Source organism: Camellia sinensis, chromosome 7 (assembly GCF_055761805.1).
Source record: "Camellia sinensis isolate YWXY chromosome 7, ASM5576180v1, whole genome shotgun sequence".
Classification (NCBI taxonomy): Eukaryota; Viridiplantae; Streptophyta; class Magnoliopsida; order Ericales; family Theaceae; genus Camellia; species Camellia sinensis.
Window position 1 is genome coordinate 162998715 of NC_138967.1, and position 17440 is coordinate 163016154.

At 35.6% G+C, this 17440-nt stretch overlaps 1 protein-coding gene across 1 annotated transcript; it reads left to right on the forward strand.

Moving 5' to 3' along the window:
- The first annotated feature begins 16459 nt into the window (after positions 1-16459).
- On the forward strand, positions 16460-16903 carry LOC145796256 (uncharacterized). The gene has a single exon (XM_082881316.1). The coding sequence runs from the start codon at positions 16460-16462 to the stop codon at positions 16901-16903; it is 444 nt and encodes a 147-aa protein (XP_082737442.1).
- Positions 16904-17440: the final 537 nt, after the last annotated feature.

Sequence of the window (17440 nt, forward strand, 5' to 3'; positions counted from 1 at the left end):
CATGGTGAGTTCATGGATCAAGACAAAAAATATGAACATGCATGAAGAAATCCTCATGAAACAACTTCAAAACTCAACAATATGAACATGCATGCATGATACAAGCTTCAATTCAACAATTTAAGCCATAACTTGGCCCTAAACTCCAACAATCCTCTAAACCATGCAAGAACCAATCCAAAATATGAACAAGAAGGTAAATTCTCTACCTTAAGTCTCCAATTTCAAGTGTGGGAGTCTAATTTTGCAATCTCCTCTTCAAGTCTTCTAAATTTAAGCAAGGTTTTCTAGTTGAACTCAATTTTCTTCCAAGTCTCTCTCTCTCTCTCTCTCTCTCGTTTGGCCTCTAAAGATGGAATGGATGATATAACAAACATGAATGAAGTAGTAAGGGATGGTCTAGAGTCAAACCACTAAGTGGCAAACTTGTAGATAAGTCCAACTTTTGTAATTTATCAATAAATAACCTAATTTAATCATACCAAATCATATTTCAATTAAATATACCATAAAATCACATAAATTCTAACTAGCATAAAACATTACTTGATTTCAGATTCGGCCGCGGATAAGGCCTTCAATTTGCAGTTTAAACATAATACATGAACAGATAATTTAGCAGTCAAATAGATAGACATGCATTTAAACTAATACACTCAATCAATCACTTCAGAATTTCAGTCAATCAGTCAGTTAACATGCTTAATCATAGATTAGCACTAATCAGTGGTGAGGGTTGTCACAGTTGCAAACATGGCTAGGGAGAAAAATAGTACCTATGGTTTGGAAGCGCAAGATGTAGGAAGAAATTTTCAAACCAAGAAGAAGAGGAAGATCTACAACAGCATAAGGTGAGTCATTGCCAATTGCCCCTGTCAAGTACTTTCTAAAAGCACTGTTTCCTAGCTGCTACATCATATATATTATTATCTATTACCTCTATCACATTGCATATAGCATCTATCGCACACATCTACTACATCTACAACCTTATCCATTACACCCTGCATCTTTTCCATGTTAAGCTTAGTTTGGCATGTGCTCATACATTTCCCGCGTTAAAGCGTAGCTCTGTATGTGTACATGCCTATTCCACCAAGGATTGTGGTCTGAGGGTTTTGGCACCTTTTCTGTGTTAGACGTGGTTTGTTTTGTGTCCATACCTTTTCTAGGTAAGATATGGTTCGGCTTGCGCCCCTTATTCACTTCATCCATTGCATCGTACTTTTCTTGTTGCATTCAGCATTTAGGATCCTTATCTTTCCCCAACAGATCATTTCTCACTTATATCATACCACCCAATTACTTGTACTCTTTCTATGAAAGACATAGTTTTGCATGTGCCCGTACCCCTTTCACGTTGAAAAATGGTTTTGTTATGTGTAGGCACCCATGCTATGTTGAGGCCAGTATTGAGGGTGTAGGCATTTAGTCTGTGTTAGGCATTGTTTGGATGTGCCCATTTCTTTTCTATATAAAACATAGTTTGATTTACATCTCTTTTCCTTTATGGTATTCGTGTGTTTTGTAGTGCTTGTGGTTTGACTATATATCATTTTGCATTTTGTCCCTGAACTATGCTGGTTTGATTCCTTGCAACAGGATACGTAGGCAATCCTTGGGTTCAACCAACTGCATCTACATTTTGTTTGTTTGCCCAAGTCTTACGGCCTCGTCAAAATGGGTCATTTTCGGGCTTTGACATTTACTTACGTCATCTCATGACTTCAAGCTCTATCAAAGAGAGGCAACTATAGACACCCAAATTTTGACCACTCTTAAGACTTGGGCGCCTCGGGTTGATCACTTGATAATGAAAGTGACGTTGTATAATCGTTCAAGTTCTTTAGTAAAAGGCTTTGATTTTTGAGCTTCTAAATCCTAACCTTACACTCCATTTTGACCAAAACTATTCTAGAACTTAAAACCCTCTTTGCAAAATATCTTTTTTCAAATGTTTTTATGATGTTTGAGGCTCATATTTCGTTTAAAATATTGCACTTTTCGGTAAACCAAGTAAGAACAAAGCGGAAATTAATAAAAGGGAGATGAACACTTTGAAAAATCTTTAAAAACATATTATTTATAGGTTTGGAGTTGGAGGAAATAGGAAGGGAGGGAAGAAAACTAGTTGCGGGAAAGGTTGGGCATCAAACCGTTAAGATAGAACTGAGCAGCCTTCACTAAAATAGGCATATCTCTTTTTACACTTAGAATTTAGATGTGAGGTTACCACCATTGGAAATTAGAATTCCGAGGCTTCAATTTAGACTCAATAATCACCTAAAACTGAGTCCGGGTGAGGGAGATATGCTTGTTTGAAGTCGGGCCTAGAAGTAAATTTTTGTGGCCGGCCAACCAGCCATTTTTTGTTGACAGCCATACAAGCACTTGGCCGGCCGACCAGGTGTCCCGAGAGGCATTTTTTCACAGCCAAGTGTCCTCACTAGTGACCGGCCGGCCAGAAGAAGTGGACGGCCGGCCCCCTAGTGGCTGGCTAGCCAGTTGTGCCAGCAAAACAGATATTTTGCTGCCAGCTGTGCCAGTTATTCCCATAGGTGCAAGCACTGCACTAACTGTGTCTATAGAGATATTTTTGACTGAGGCACATGTTTTTCTATATATAGATGACCTTCTCTCTTGGTTTTAAGGTTAGAAAAAATTCCAAAAGCTCCAATACTTGCATAGCGCACACACACACACACACTCTCTCTCTCTCTCTCTCTCTCTCGTGCAAGATACACACTCTTTCTCTACACTTCCTAAACCAAAAATTTGGCTCTTCTTACTGAGGTTCTTGAGCTCAAATCTCAGCCCTTGAGAGTGAGAACTTGTTGGTTTGTGAACAAAGGAGTTACCTCTCTTCAAGATGTATAACTTCTAGCATATTTACACTACTTCTTTCCTATCTTTATTTACTGTTTTTGGGCTGTTTTCCAACTATTTTTATGGGCTGAAGCTTGTGATTTAAGGCTATTAAAGGTAGAGGGGTTAATCACCATTCTTTGTACCTTGTCTCCTACGCCATTCCCCATGTGTTTCCCATCTCTTCCTCAACTTTTTCCAACTTTTTACCACTGAATTTCAGAGGTTTTCAAAGGCGGAAAATGTTATTTTGAGGTCCCAAAAATGGAGGGATTAGCCACCCCTCCTTATGCTTATTTACTAGATCAATTTCTCCATTGCTTTAGCTAACTTTTTCAAGCTTTTACATATTATTTCCAGCATTGTTTTTAGATATTTTAGGATTGTTTTAGTTTTTTTATTTCATTTATGCTTTGTATAGCATGCTTGTAGTGTAATTGTCCTCATAGGTTTGGTGGTTTAAGTCTTAGCCACCAACCTATTTGAGTTGATAGCATCTATTTCATGCTTTACATATGTGTATTTATCTCTAATCACCTATGTAATCTCCATTATTTCTTGGCTTTTTATTTCTTTGAGAGTTGTTTCAACCAAGTGTTGTTTAAACTTGAGAAAAAGACTCTTCAATGCTAAATGGTTTGATCTCTTCGAAGGTTCATTACCAGGGCATTACTTCTCTCTCATGCCCAATACAACTTCTTGTTTGGCACTCCTCTCTATTTAGTGGACTTAATGCTCATTTTTGGACTAAAATGACTAAGGAATGGAAAGGTAATTAAAAGAAGCAATAAAATTAAGGCTAAAATGAAACAAGATAATAAAATCAACTTGGGTTAAATTAGGCATTAATTGAACCTATTGAGTCTTAAGTCGTTTCATACTTGTTAGTGATAAAAATGGTTCAAGAGTCAATGTCAATCACCTCCCTTAATTAATATCATAAGAGGGAGGGGGTTTGTGAGTCTTTTCATTGTCATTTATTGGGATTGTGTCCCTTGGTTCATAAGTCATCATGCAATGACTTTGTGTCGATTGATGGCTTGCGAATCAAGCCTACCCCTCCTTTGATCTGTTTGATGATAGGGAGAGGCAGGGTGGACAAACATCCTATGAAAATACTCTGTTTGTGCTCTGTTTCTTGTTTGTTGCTGCAGGGAAATTCCAAACATTAGTGGTTGGCCGGCTACATTACTGTACGGCCGACCACTTTTTCTGGCCGGCCGGCCGCTTTTTTCAGCCGGGTAATGTTCTTTTTTTTCCCTGCAAACAGAGCAGAGGCTGAGGTGAAAAATAGTGCAATTTTTTGACTGCAAAATAATATCATTCTCGTAGCCAAATAGGGGCATTTTCGGGTGGCAAATCCGCATTTCATGTATAAGCACTTTCTCCTTGTGGCTCGTTAATTAGCATCTTGTAAATTAATTAAGTGTAATTCTTTTGAACTTGTAATAGCTTAGTTAATTAATTTTGTTTTGTAATTAATTAATTGGTTCTAACTTGTAAATAATTAGTTAGAGTAGCTAATTCATTTATTTTGGGTATTGTAATAGTTAGTTAATTCATAGTAATTAGCTAGGATATTTATTCGGACCCTCTTGTGTGAGGGAAAATGTGTATATGTCTTCTAACTCCCATTTCTTTCTCCTTTTTATTTACCCGCTTATGATGGATAGCGTAGAGCAACATATTTCGTTTAGCATTTTTCATGCTTTGCATCCATTTGTCTTGCATACATAAGGTTCGGTTCATCATTCTAACCGCATTGTTATTTATTACTTCTTTGAAAATGTGCCACATGCTGTCAAATTGATTCACATGCAATGTTAGTAGCCGAGCCTATTTAAATTGCATATTGCATGTGTTGTATTAGTCATATCGCATTAGTTAGGGACGTGCATATTTTCTAATTCTTTTGCTTTGTTTGGCTTGCCTTAGAGTACTAGGTGAGCGTTTATTGCTTTAGCATATTGCATGCTTGTGATTGTTGTGTAAGCATGTTTTTCATTAGGCTAAGTGCTTAAGTGATATACCTACTTGAATGCCTGTAGATGAAGGCTAATTGCTCAAATCGGGATGATTTGATCAAATATACATATGAAATCACTTTTTCAAATGGTGCATATTCAAAACCTCTTTTCAAACAAGTATGAAATCAAAGTGTTTCAACTTTTACAAATTAGTCTATACTTGTGTGCGTCACATAGTAAATTAGCCTAATAATCGGAACAAGAGCATATAATATAAATAAGAATCACATCATGATTAGTAGAGGTCGATCTGTGATCGGGCGAGTGGGGTGGTCAATTCATGACCTTCCCCTCTTGTACCTAAGTTCCCGAGCCAAGACACTTTGGTGATGACGGATAAGTGGACTTGGCACGAGTCTCGGGTTTCCTAAATTTTTCAAAAACATTTAGGTGGCGACTCTGTAATTTGGCAAAGCAGTCTATTTTTGGCATTTTGATTCAAAATTGATTTTCCAAAAGAATTGTCAAATTTGGACTCATTTGTGTTTATCTATATCATAGTGCACTTGTGGAATTAGATTCAGAACCATGGAAGTCCGAATTGTAGGGCTATCGTATCCGAAAAGAGCATGAAAAGCAAGCTATACTCGACTGAAGTAGTTGATGAATTGTTCCACTCCAAACTTTCAGCCGACAAGGTTTTACCCGGCTAAAGGAGTTGATGAATTGTCCAACTCCAATCTTTTAGCCGAGACGATCTTGTTTGGCTAAAAGGAGGTGATGTTTTGTTCAACTCCATCTTTGTAGCTGAGATGATTTTGCCCAGCGATAAAGTTGATGAATTGCTCAACTCTCACCTATTAGCCGAGATGATTTTGTCCGGCTGAGAAGGCTGATGTTTTGTTCAGTAATAATTTCACGGTTTGAAGTTAGATAGACATGTATTACAGAATTGAAACTGACAAAAGTTTCGAAATTCCCATTAATTAAAAATTTGAGTACAAGAGTCAAGGAAGCTAGCCTGGTCACACGGCTCAAAAAGTTCAAAAGAAAAAAAACAAAGGAAATATAAAAGCTAAACTAAAGGAGAAAGATCAGCAAATTCGTCCTCGATTCCGGCCGTGGTGTCCACCAGGTCGACCACGGGAGTTCTTTTTTCATCACCACGCTCTTGTTGATCGCCCACTCTTGCTCGGCCGCCTCCTCAGTTTCTTCCCCAGCCTCATCATCTTGCAACGAATTGAAGACATCGTTGGCGTAGGACACCATGTAGTCAGGCAGGAAGGTGGGGGAGGAGAGGTGAACACCTCGGTTGCTGGTCCTTGGCCGAGCTTTTCGCAAGCTACCCTCCAGCCTGACCAGAAAAAGATGTCTATCGTTACTTCAATCTGCTTTATATAACTCTACTCTGCCTTCTTGAAATCGCGGTCTTTAGCCTTATCCACGGCTTTGTCCTTTTCCTTTTTCAACTCTTCCAGCTCGACGCGAAGCGCATCTCTTTCTTCCTCAGCAACATTGAGTTGGTCAAGCAGTTTGGCATTGTTAGCATTGGCAATCTCTAGAGAGGACTTGGATCGTCCTAGCTCATTTTCCAGGTGCTTCCCCACATTAGAAAGGTCAGTCACCTTCTGGCGTAGTATGAGAACATGGTCCATAACAAGGTGAGTCTTCTAAATCACGTGCAAGTAAACACAAGAGAGTTAGACCGAGCAAGCAATGAAACTGAACAAACAATTAGAGAAATGTTGAAGCTCTTACCCTTATCATGGACTTCACTGCGGACTTGACCATCCAGATGTCCGGCATATAATCCAGCTCGACCATGTCTCCTAGTAGTAAAAGCGACTTCGTCAGGTCATAAGCAAGAAGTTTCTCTTTGTCTTCGGCCACGAATGTAGTAGTCGGGATCTCCTTGCCACGGTGTTTGAGCTTTGGCTCCCAAGCAGGTGCTAGCGTAACCTCTTGCACCTCCTACTCGGCGCTCAACTCAGCGACGAGCTCGACCAATGGATCAGTGGCGCGAGCCCTCTTACTAGTGCGGCTTGGCTTTGAGCTAGCCCGGGTAAAGGTAGTTGAGGCCAAGGCAATCACAGTCCCAAAATTCTAACCAACAATTGGGACCGGTAGTGAGCTACTCGGCAGCTAAGTGGAAGTAGCCGTGATAAGGTTCTTGATTCGGCTTCTCATAGCCATCTCTTGTTCTTCTGTAAAGCAGATTAGGGGAATGTCTGGTAGTGTTGGGTCTAGTGGAGGAGAAAGCTCCCGCAAGAAGTCTGTAACCTTGCTTTTGCGTTTGGCCGAATATCGGTAGCTCGGCACATAACCAAGAAGATCGTGACAATCTCGGTGCCAGTACCTTAGCACGGTTTTGATCGCAGCCTCGTTTGAGTTGGAGTAGTTTTCTTGTAACTCTTCAATAGCTGTAAGAAGAAAGTAGTTAGGACAAAGTAAAATAGTAAATAAGTTGATTTGTCAAGGAGCGCGACTTACATGATAAACCAAAATTTTTGCTAATGTACCAACCAGGCACATCAGCAGTCTTGTAATTTCCGAACACCTAGAAGAAGTCATCGTCGTGTATATCTTTGTCCGGTGTGCCGATCACTAAACGTTCTCGGCCCGACTTTATTTTCAAGTAATAATTAAATTTGTCGGCCGTGCGACCGAGCGTGTATTAGCGTAAGATCTCGGCCAATCCTAGATTCAAACCTAGTCGATGATTCAACTTGGTGACTCCGTTTATTATTCTGTAAGTGTTTGTTCAGACTTAAGTTGGTGCTAGCCCGGTCCTTCTTAGGAACTCACAGATTAATGGTTACACCAGGAAGCAAAGACATCCCTTAACTATGGACAGTACGGTAAAGGGGCAATAATCTAGCCTGCCCTATGGAAAGATGTATTCCTCACCAAGCTCCAGATGTACGTCTGCTGGAATGCCATACTCTTCGTGGAACACAACCAAGCCACTCGGCTTGTTTTCCAGGTAGAAATATTGACCCATGGAGCACAATTCAGCTTACTCAGCAAAATGTGTTTATCAAAGATATTGGTTGCTCAGTCTTTGAGAGCCCTTATGTTGGTGTGCCTGGTCTCCCAGGATTCTGCAAGGTGAAAAATGAAATATGAGGGGCAACCCGATTTTCTTAAGCTCTGTCGGTTGAGCAGGGTTCAAGTTTGGTCATTCTGAATGAGCAACAACTTGTTGAAATCGCGAGTGGAACTAAGCTCGGTCACACGAGTGAGCCAGATGTTAGCTCGGTCGCGTGACCTTCTGCGCAGATTAACAACTTGGTCCTTTACTTGGGTTTCACGAATAGAAAATCTGCCTGGTCAATTTGTGTTTTCGGATTAAAAAGTCATTTTTGCCTGATTCAACCCAGATATTCTCTTGTTCGTCCTAAAGGATGAACAGTGGTCAAAGATAAGAAATGCGAGGGTTTTCTAGTGGCAAAAATGGCCCAAAACCCTCATTTTTTTTTCCAGTTTTCGATGATTTTGTGGTCCATTTGTATCTTTTACATGTAAAAAATGTGATAAAGACCCAAAAACACAAAGAACTACAATGGAAGATTTGGGAAGATATAGAAACTCACCAAAGTGGGGCCTCTAACGACACTCCGATCGGCAGAGGAGCTTCAATGGTGGTAATAAAGAAAGATCCCCAATAGAAATGCTCTGATTTAGGCATGAAATAAGGAAAATAGGGGCTGGGTGCTCTACTTTGCTAGATTCGGCGTCGGAGGAGAAGATGAACAATGAAGGGGTGAGAAATCGAAGGGGTCTGTGTCTATGTATATATATGTTATACACGAAGGGGCGCCAAAATTTGAATTCGGAGAGTCATTGCATGATAGTTGGGCCTTGTGTACGAACCCAAAAGGGGAGTGACACGTGTCTGTGATGAGGCGCTTAACCGAGCAGATAAAGACCGAGCAAGGGAATGAACTCGACCAGCGACTGTAATCTCGGTCGAACAAGCACAACCGGAATTAAGGGGCAATTGAGAGGGAGATTTATGACTAGATATAGGCTGAGCTATAGCCAAGCTAGTTCGGCTTCGGTCGAGGTCCTAACTGGAAAAACGAGACTGCACGCTCGGACCGAGATATTAACTCGGTTAGGTTAAGGACGGGGGTTTGAGGCACTTGCTGGTTGGAAGATGTGGATCTCACCAAAAGTTGGATGGAATTTGGGCCATGTTCGACCGAGCAGGAGCTCGGTTGGGCTGACATTCAGGTTTATTTGTCAGAGTCGGGCAGGAAGCACGGTCTTGATGGGAGATTGTGATGCTGCACTAGACACAACTCGATAAGAAATACTACGTGGCGTGGTTGGGTTGCAGGAAAGAGATTTTGCCATCCATATGCGTCAATATCGTTAGGCAGTTTTGCCACTAGTGTTTGGCTGTATTCGTGCCAACACGTAGAGAAAGACAAGAGGGCAGTACATCCACGTGTCCAAGAAAGGACGAGCAGGGTGGTGTGCGCACAAACTATATAAACGGCGCAGCGCTCCATGCTCAAGTCTGGAACTCTTACACACTGAGGCCTCCTGGTTATCAGAGCTCTCTCTCTTTTGTCTTCTCTTTCTAAAACTGTGCTAACTTGATCGTTGAAGGGGTATTCCGGCCACCACCCGCCGGGTAACTCACCATCATTGTGTTCTCAAGTTATTTGGAGTAAAGCGAAACTTGGACATGAGGAGTTCGGAGAGCGACAAATATTTGCTCCCTGTACAAGTAAATATAATCACAGAATAAAAAGTCATTCACTTTTTTAATATACAAAGCATAATAATATAACATTATTGTTTTTTTAAATATTAACGAATCAAGTTAAGTCCGATAGCTGTCTATCTGTTATTCACTAGATATTAAGCGAATTATGAAAAAGACATTTGTATCTTTTTTATTAAAATCATTCATTCTATGCGTCCAGTTTGGGAGAGAGAGGAATGATTGAGAATTGAATTGAGGTGAAATTCACTAATATTGTGTTTATTTTGAGAGATGGAGAGGGGATTTATAATCCCCTCCGGATTAGGATGGGCCTTGGAGAGGAGATTATGATGGAGGCTTGGGACTTGGTATTAGAAAATACTTCGGGGATTTTTTTTAAATTTTTTTTTTTTACATGTTGAGTATTTTTTTTTGAACATTAATGTTTATTTTTTTGTATTTTTTATTAAGTAAAAATCATAGTTTTATTTTATTTTTATTGGGCATTTTTTTTGAACATTAATGTTTAATTTTTTTTTTATATTTTTGTATTTGTTTAATTATTTTATATAAAAATAATATAACAATTCTTATATCAACAACTATCATAAAAACAAACCTAATTTTACTTAATCCCCGTTATCAATCTCATTACTAACCATCCTTTCTCTATCAATCTCTCCATAGTGGGTTAGTTCGGCTTAACCACCTCTACTGCCCAGGGTACAGTCAGCAATTGGTTGGTACAGTTAGCGATTGCTCATAAAACACCGAATAATTTTCCCACATGAATCGACTACATGCATGAATCTGACAGTATGCATGGCCCACATGAGTTGTTCGACAGTGCTTGACAAATGTACAATAAATAATTCTAGACTCATCAATCTAGACTCATCAATTTTTTAATTTTTGATTTTTTTGAGATTATATCATTTTTTTTTATTTTTTTATATTGGGAATGACTTTTGTCCGGTCCTTAATCGGATTGGACCGTACTGTTGGGCCCGTAGAGATTCATCACGGGTCCCGTTTTGATAATCTGAACCATTCAATGTGTAGAACTCGTCGAGTACTATATGCCTATAAAAAATCACCTTGATCGGATATCGATAGTTTGTAATCAAAATAGATTTTTGTCAACCGTTAATTTATTCACTGTCCTTTTTTTATACAAAATTGATTTGATCACATAGCTATCGATATCCGATTAACATGATTTTTAACAGGCATATAATACTCGACGAGTTCTACACATTAACGGTTCAGATTATCAAAACGGGACCCGTGGTGAGCCCCCATGGACCCAACAGCACGGTCCAGTCCGATTAAGGGCTGGACAGAAGCCATGCCCTTTTATATTTATTTTTAAAAAATTAATTTTTAATTTAATTTTCAAAATAAGTCTTTGGATGGTTTGTTTTTGTGGTAAAAACTGAATTAATATATAATAAATTTAAAATATAAATTGATTTTGTGAGTAAAATTCGAGGTAATAGTATTGCTGGTAAGAATAATGTTACTTCTCATGAAATAAGTATTTTAAAAGTTTCACGAAATTAATTTATGATTGGCAAATTATACAAACAGTCCCTATAGTTTGAGGCTTGTGTCACTTTGGTCCATAACTTTTTAATTGTGACACATTGGACTCTGAATTTTGAATCTTATTCCAAATAAGGACAATTAAATATATAATTAGATTTTTCAAGGGTAAAATTGTCAATTTGATAAAATATAAACTAATTTGACAAAAATAAATATCAAACAAATATTTTTGAATTAAAAATTATTTCTACCTACTAAAAATAAAATTATGTAAAATTGATAAATCTTTTAGACATTTATTTATTTTTTTACTAAATTAATTTTTATTATGTGTTTGGATGATGATCATATAAAATTAATTTTAAAAAATTAATCATGTAATTTTTATTAATTTTATATAATTTTATCATTGGTGGATAAAAATAATTTTGAAAAAATTAAAAATATTTTTTTGACATTTATTTTTGTCAAATTAGTTTATATTTTATCAAATTGACTATTTTACTCTTGAAAAATCTAATGGTATTTTCAATTGTCCTTATTTGGAATAAGATTCAAAATTCAGGGTCAAATGTGTCACAATTGAAAAGTCAGAGACCAAAGTGACACAACTTCTAAACTATAGGGACTATTAATGTAATTAACCCATTCATGATGGTATCACATACAATAAAAAACTACAAATTAATAGAGTACAGAATTTGCATAAAAAAATTTTATGATATTTTTTTTTTTATGATATCTAGTATTATTGTCTTGATAAATTTTCTGGGGGAGAAATAGTATACTGTTCAAAAAAAGACAATAAAATATCCAGAATTATATGTTTATATGGCTAAATTTTAATTTGAATTTCTGTACAAATTTCTGATTTTTTATTCTGCATTTGTAGACCCAGTCGGAGGGAAATTTCCAGAAAGGACAAACCATGGGCCATAAATGGCTTTTCGTAGGGTTGTGAGGTGTCGGTATAAATTAATTTTGAATAAAATAAAATAAATTAAAATCATCAACTAAGCATCCGTTTGGAAAGTGGATTGATTTTTTGACTTTTTGATATTTTTAATTATTTTAACTTGGGCTAAAAAGTTTGATTTGGGATTGACTTTTTTGTTTTTTGACTTTTTAAAATTTTTTTGTGAGAGAAAAGTATACTAATTATGGGTTAGATATGATGTTTTGTTTGTTGTGACTAAAATAACCTATTTTGTCTTTCATGACTAAAATAGCCCCAAACCTCCTTGCCAAACAAAAAATCTTTTTAGACAGATTGGAAATTTTTTTGACTTAGTCCTCGTTTGGCAACTGATGATTTTAGTTAAAAAGTCATTAAAAAAATTAAAAAGCTAACAACTTATATCAAAAAGTCAAAGATTTCATTTTTTCTTTATTTTTTGTAAAAAATTATAAAATTATTCTAAACATATTAGTTTTTTTAATCTCATATTTTAGTTAAAAAATTAAAAAATAACTAAAATAACATATTCCCAAACGACGCCTTAGTTGTCAATTTACTCATTCTTAAATTAGTGAGTTATTTAAATATTTTGACAGTTTCAATGATTTGAGTTGGACTGACAATAGAATTATAAAATGAAACAGAATGTGTGAAATTTATTTGTTCTATTATTTTAAATAAAATTTTTAAGATAAATTAAACTCACCCCCTGAAATTTAAATATATATATATATATATATATTTTTGGTAATGTAGATAGTGGGTAGACACTTAATTAAACAATAACAGATAAATTGAAACTAATGCAGATAATGGACAGACAATTAATTGGACAATGACATATATCATTTTTAATAAAAAGATATAATAACATCATTTTTTTATTCATACGACTTACAAAATTATTGATAAAAATAGTTTAACTATTATGTAAATTAAAATTTTAGAGAGACTAGTGTTCTGTATTTCTTTCAAACTCAAATATATGTAATTTAGCCAACCGTTTATTAGTTATTCTATATCCTGAAAATTTACAAATTAATCAAATGTATCATGTTATTTAAAATCATATTTCACAAATTAAGGTATAAAAAAAGTCAAATTAGAAAAATATATACAATGAAAATGAGAAAAAATTATAAAATAATCCCGTAATATCACGTAATCATACTCTCTCATCAATCATCACTCATTATATGTTCTTCAATCAATCAACATAAATAGTTGATACACCAATTTCTCTACTAATTATACGATCATAAAATGCTATGCGACCATACTACCAACTACCGAATAATCACCCTAAAAATGAGAGTTGGGTGCCATCCTAAAAATGGCGATAGGATTAGAAGGAAATTGTTCGTAAGGAAGTGGTCAAGTGGAAGATGGAAGGTAATCTTGCATCTATTTAGGCAGAGGTTTGGTATCTATATAGTTGACAAATTGTAACCCGTCGGTAAGCTAATTAGTCAAATTTTAACCGAAATTATGTAGGTTAGGGATACTTCGTGTTCATATGCTCCACTATTAAAATGTTGCCTTTTATCAATTATCTCTTTATTATTAAGGTCATATATTTATTTAGCATCTTACTATTGATTGGACAAATAACCAACATTAAATTCTTGGAACATAGAATAATTATTCAATTTTTTATAATCATATAAAGGACGAGTTAGCTAGGATTGATTCAGGTTTTTTTTTTTTTTTTTTGTCACTCACCCTTAACTTTTAGCCAAGAAAAATGTCCGTCATGTTGGTTTGTATTTGTGAAATAATTTTGAAAAATAATTTTTTAAAGAGAGTTTATGAAATTTAAAATTTTGTTTGGTTATATGTTTTGAAAATAGTTTTGGAGTTTGGAATGATTTAATATATATATATGTATATATATATATATATATATATTTTGTAATTGAATAAATGTGTATGACTAAAAAAGTGAATGAGTATGTGTAAGATGTGAGAGAAGGATAGAGAAGAGAAGAGAAGAGAAGACAGAAGGGAGAGAAAAAAATGATTGATTAATGTGTAGTAGAGAAAAATAATTTAATCTTTTTTTCTAAAATTTTCAAATTTCTTTTTGAAATTGGGCAAATTACCTACACCTCCCTTGAGGTTTAACGAAATTACAAATTTTCCTTGAGGTTTCAAAAATTACATCCCACCTCATTGCAATTAACGCTGTTAACAGATATCATAAATTGACTAAAATGCCATTTTGACAAATAAGGACAAATTACCTACACCCCCTTGAGGTTTAGCTAAATTATAGATTCCTCATGAGGTTTAGCTAAATTATCATTTTTAAGTAAGTTATGAAATGCAAAATTAAAATGAAAAAACACTTACCACACTACAAAAAATTAAGATTTTAGAAACCAAAATTTAGGGACAAAATTATTTTTAGGAGACCAAATATTTTTGTTGCAAAAAGTGTCGTTATTATATTTTTAGCAACGAAAATTGAACATTAGTGATTAATTATTATCTTTTTGGTATCAATTTTTTTGTCTAAAAAAATAAACCATTTTGAGACCAAATTATTTTGTCCTTGAAAATCTATTTATTATTGACATTTCAAAATTTTATCACTTAAAGCCTTATTTTTGACTTTACAGGGCGACCTTTTAGCGACTATCATCATGGCGATAGAAATTAGTCTCTAAATATCATTTGCAACAAAATTTTCACTTTTAGAGATAAAAAAAATTGGTCTCTAAAACTCTTATATGTTGTAGTGTCAGATGTTGAAAATATCATTAAATTAATAAATAATTAAATAAGTTAAAAATACAAGAAATGGCTTGTCAAAAAATTCTTAGGATATGTTTGGTTTGATTTTTAGAAATTTATTTTTAAAAAATTAAAAATTAATTTGGTTAAGAAATAAAAAATAAAAAAAATAATTATTTTTTTATATAATTTTATCTTTTGAGTGGTTAGAAATAATTTTTACAGATTAAATATATTTTTTCATATTTATTTTTATTAAATTAATTTTTCCTTTTTTTTTAAATTCTGAAATTTTTTTCTAAATAACAAATGAAACATGGTTCCAAAAACTTAATTTTTTTTTCTTCTATTTAATGTAATTCTTTTGTAAATTTTGTTGATTTATCAAAGGGATTTCAGTTAGGGCAATATCGTCTATCAATTTATATTTTGGTGATGTCAGCTAACCATTATTAACATTTAGTTAACGATAGAGATTAAATTATTATGTGAATATAAACTTCAAAGGGCGAAATGTAATTTTTGAAACTTCAAGTAAAAATTTGTAATTTAGTTAAACCTTAAAAGAGGTGTAGATAATTTGTTCTTAATTTTTTTTCTCAATAATTGTCTATCAAGAGACAAACAAACAATGCTCTCAGGCTTGCTTATTTATTTTTATCATTTATATTTATTATGTGATGTGACACATTAATTAATTTTTAGTTATGTTAATTAATTTGAGGACACCCTAAATAAGTTGTTTATTGGAAAAAATTATTGGTTGGTCCTGAGACATCACGTGACCATACACTAGACCAATCACAAATTCTTATGTCCCTTTACATTTTGTAATCACTTAATACAAAATCGTGTAGTCCACTCTCTCTAGCAATTAAAACACACCTAGGGCACCACGTGTTTGTGCCCTAGGACCAACGAATAGCTTCTTATTTGTTAGATTATTGACTTATTTCTATCATATCACCTCTCTACTTTTATGTATTTTTTTTCGTAATAAACAAAAAAAGTAAAAATAAAATAAAATAAAAATAAGACTTACCCAAAACAGCTCTTATTTATCGATAATAATGAAGTTTGTCGCGTGAAATAAGAAATATAAATAATTAAATTAAAGAATAAACATAATAACATTGTACTAAACTATGGATCCAAATTTTTTTTTCCATGAAACGGTCTAGAACACAAGTATATGGCTAAGATTGATGATGGGCATGGCCCAGATGGTCCAGGAAAGCCTAACCTGTAATTGTCTTGGGTGGCCCAAACGGTCATTTGGTTATAGCGTAGTAGGTGAAACTCAACAGCAGGCCCACCAAAGAATCCGCGCTGGTCCAGGCCTTGTGGCATTTGGACACCTGTTAGATAGGGAGTTAGCCATGTGGCAGACAAAGATCTTGCAGAGTTATTGAGCCCAAGCATCAAGCATTAAATGAGGTTGTCATGACATTAAATGCAACAAGACCTTTCATTCCCTGGTATGGTGAAGCTGCCATGATCGATGGCGAGTAAACCATAAACTTTTGGCCAATAAGACAGCTTGAATGGACAAGAAAATGATTAGTAAAAGATATAAGGAAGCTTGTGAAGAATGAAAAAGACAACAAGTAATTCTCTCTTCTCTCTCTCTTTCTCTCTCTCATAATATTCTCTATTCTCTATCAAACGATGGCGCAAACCCCCATAGGGAAGACCCCCTTCTACTTAACATATGGTGTCGAAGCGGTCATCCCTGTGGAGATCGGCTTGCTGACCCCTCAAGCCATGCATCCGAACCTAGAACTCAATAAAGAGCTACGGAAGGCCGACCTCGACCTTATTAAGGAGCTCCGAGAGATAGGCGTTGTCAAACCAGCTTTCTACCAGCAACTTATGCGACGACATTATAACCGCAAAGTCCGACCTAGAGTCTTTGCCGTGGGAGACCTGGTCCAAAGGGAAGCAACTTTGGCCACCAAAAACCTAGCAGAAAGCAAGCTAGCAGTTAAGTGGGAGAGACCTTATATCGTCAAGTCTAAACCACGCCCAGACACTTACTGTTTGCAAGAAATGGAGGGTAGAGATCTTCCTCATCCATGGAACGCCGAACACTTGAAGCAATACTATCAGTAAAATAATTCCTCACTTGTTTCCTAATCTTATTCAATTCCAGTCACTTATGGTATTTTGTCCTTTCCAAATGCAAGTAAATGTCTAAAGCTGACCTTGGTAGGATTTTGTATTTAATGAGAAATACATTCCACTTATGTTGCCTATGTTTATATTTCGCAAGTCCTCAGCCAGATTGAGCCCTCCAAGCCTCAACTAGACTGAGCGTAAAGAACTCAGCCATACTGAGTATGAAGAGTCCAGGCAGAATGAGCATGAAGAGCTCAGCCAAACTAAGCATGAAGAGCCCAGCCAGACTGAGCCCTCCAAGCCTTAGTTAGACTGAGCATGAACAGCCCAGCTAGACTGAGCCCTTCAAACCTTAGCCAGACTGAGCATGAAAAGCTTAGCTAGACTGAGCATGTAGAGCCCAGCCAGACTGACTAGGATGCCCAACCAACCTATCTTATAATCAACTGACCGTCCTTAACACCAAAAGCACAACAACAAGAAAGGTCCCTCCCTTTGGTTTAGGACCTTGTTTACAAGTCTCAACCTTTC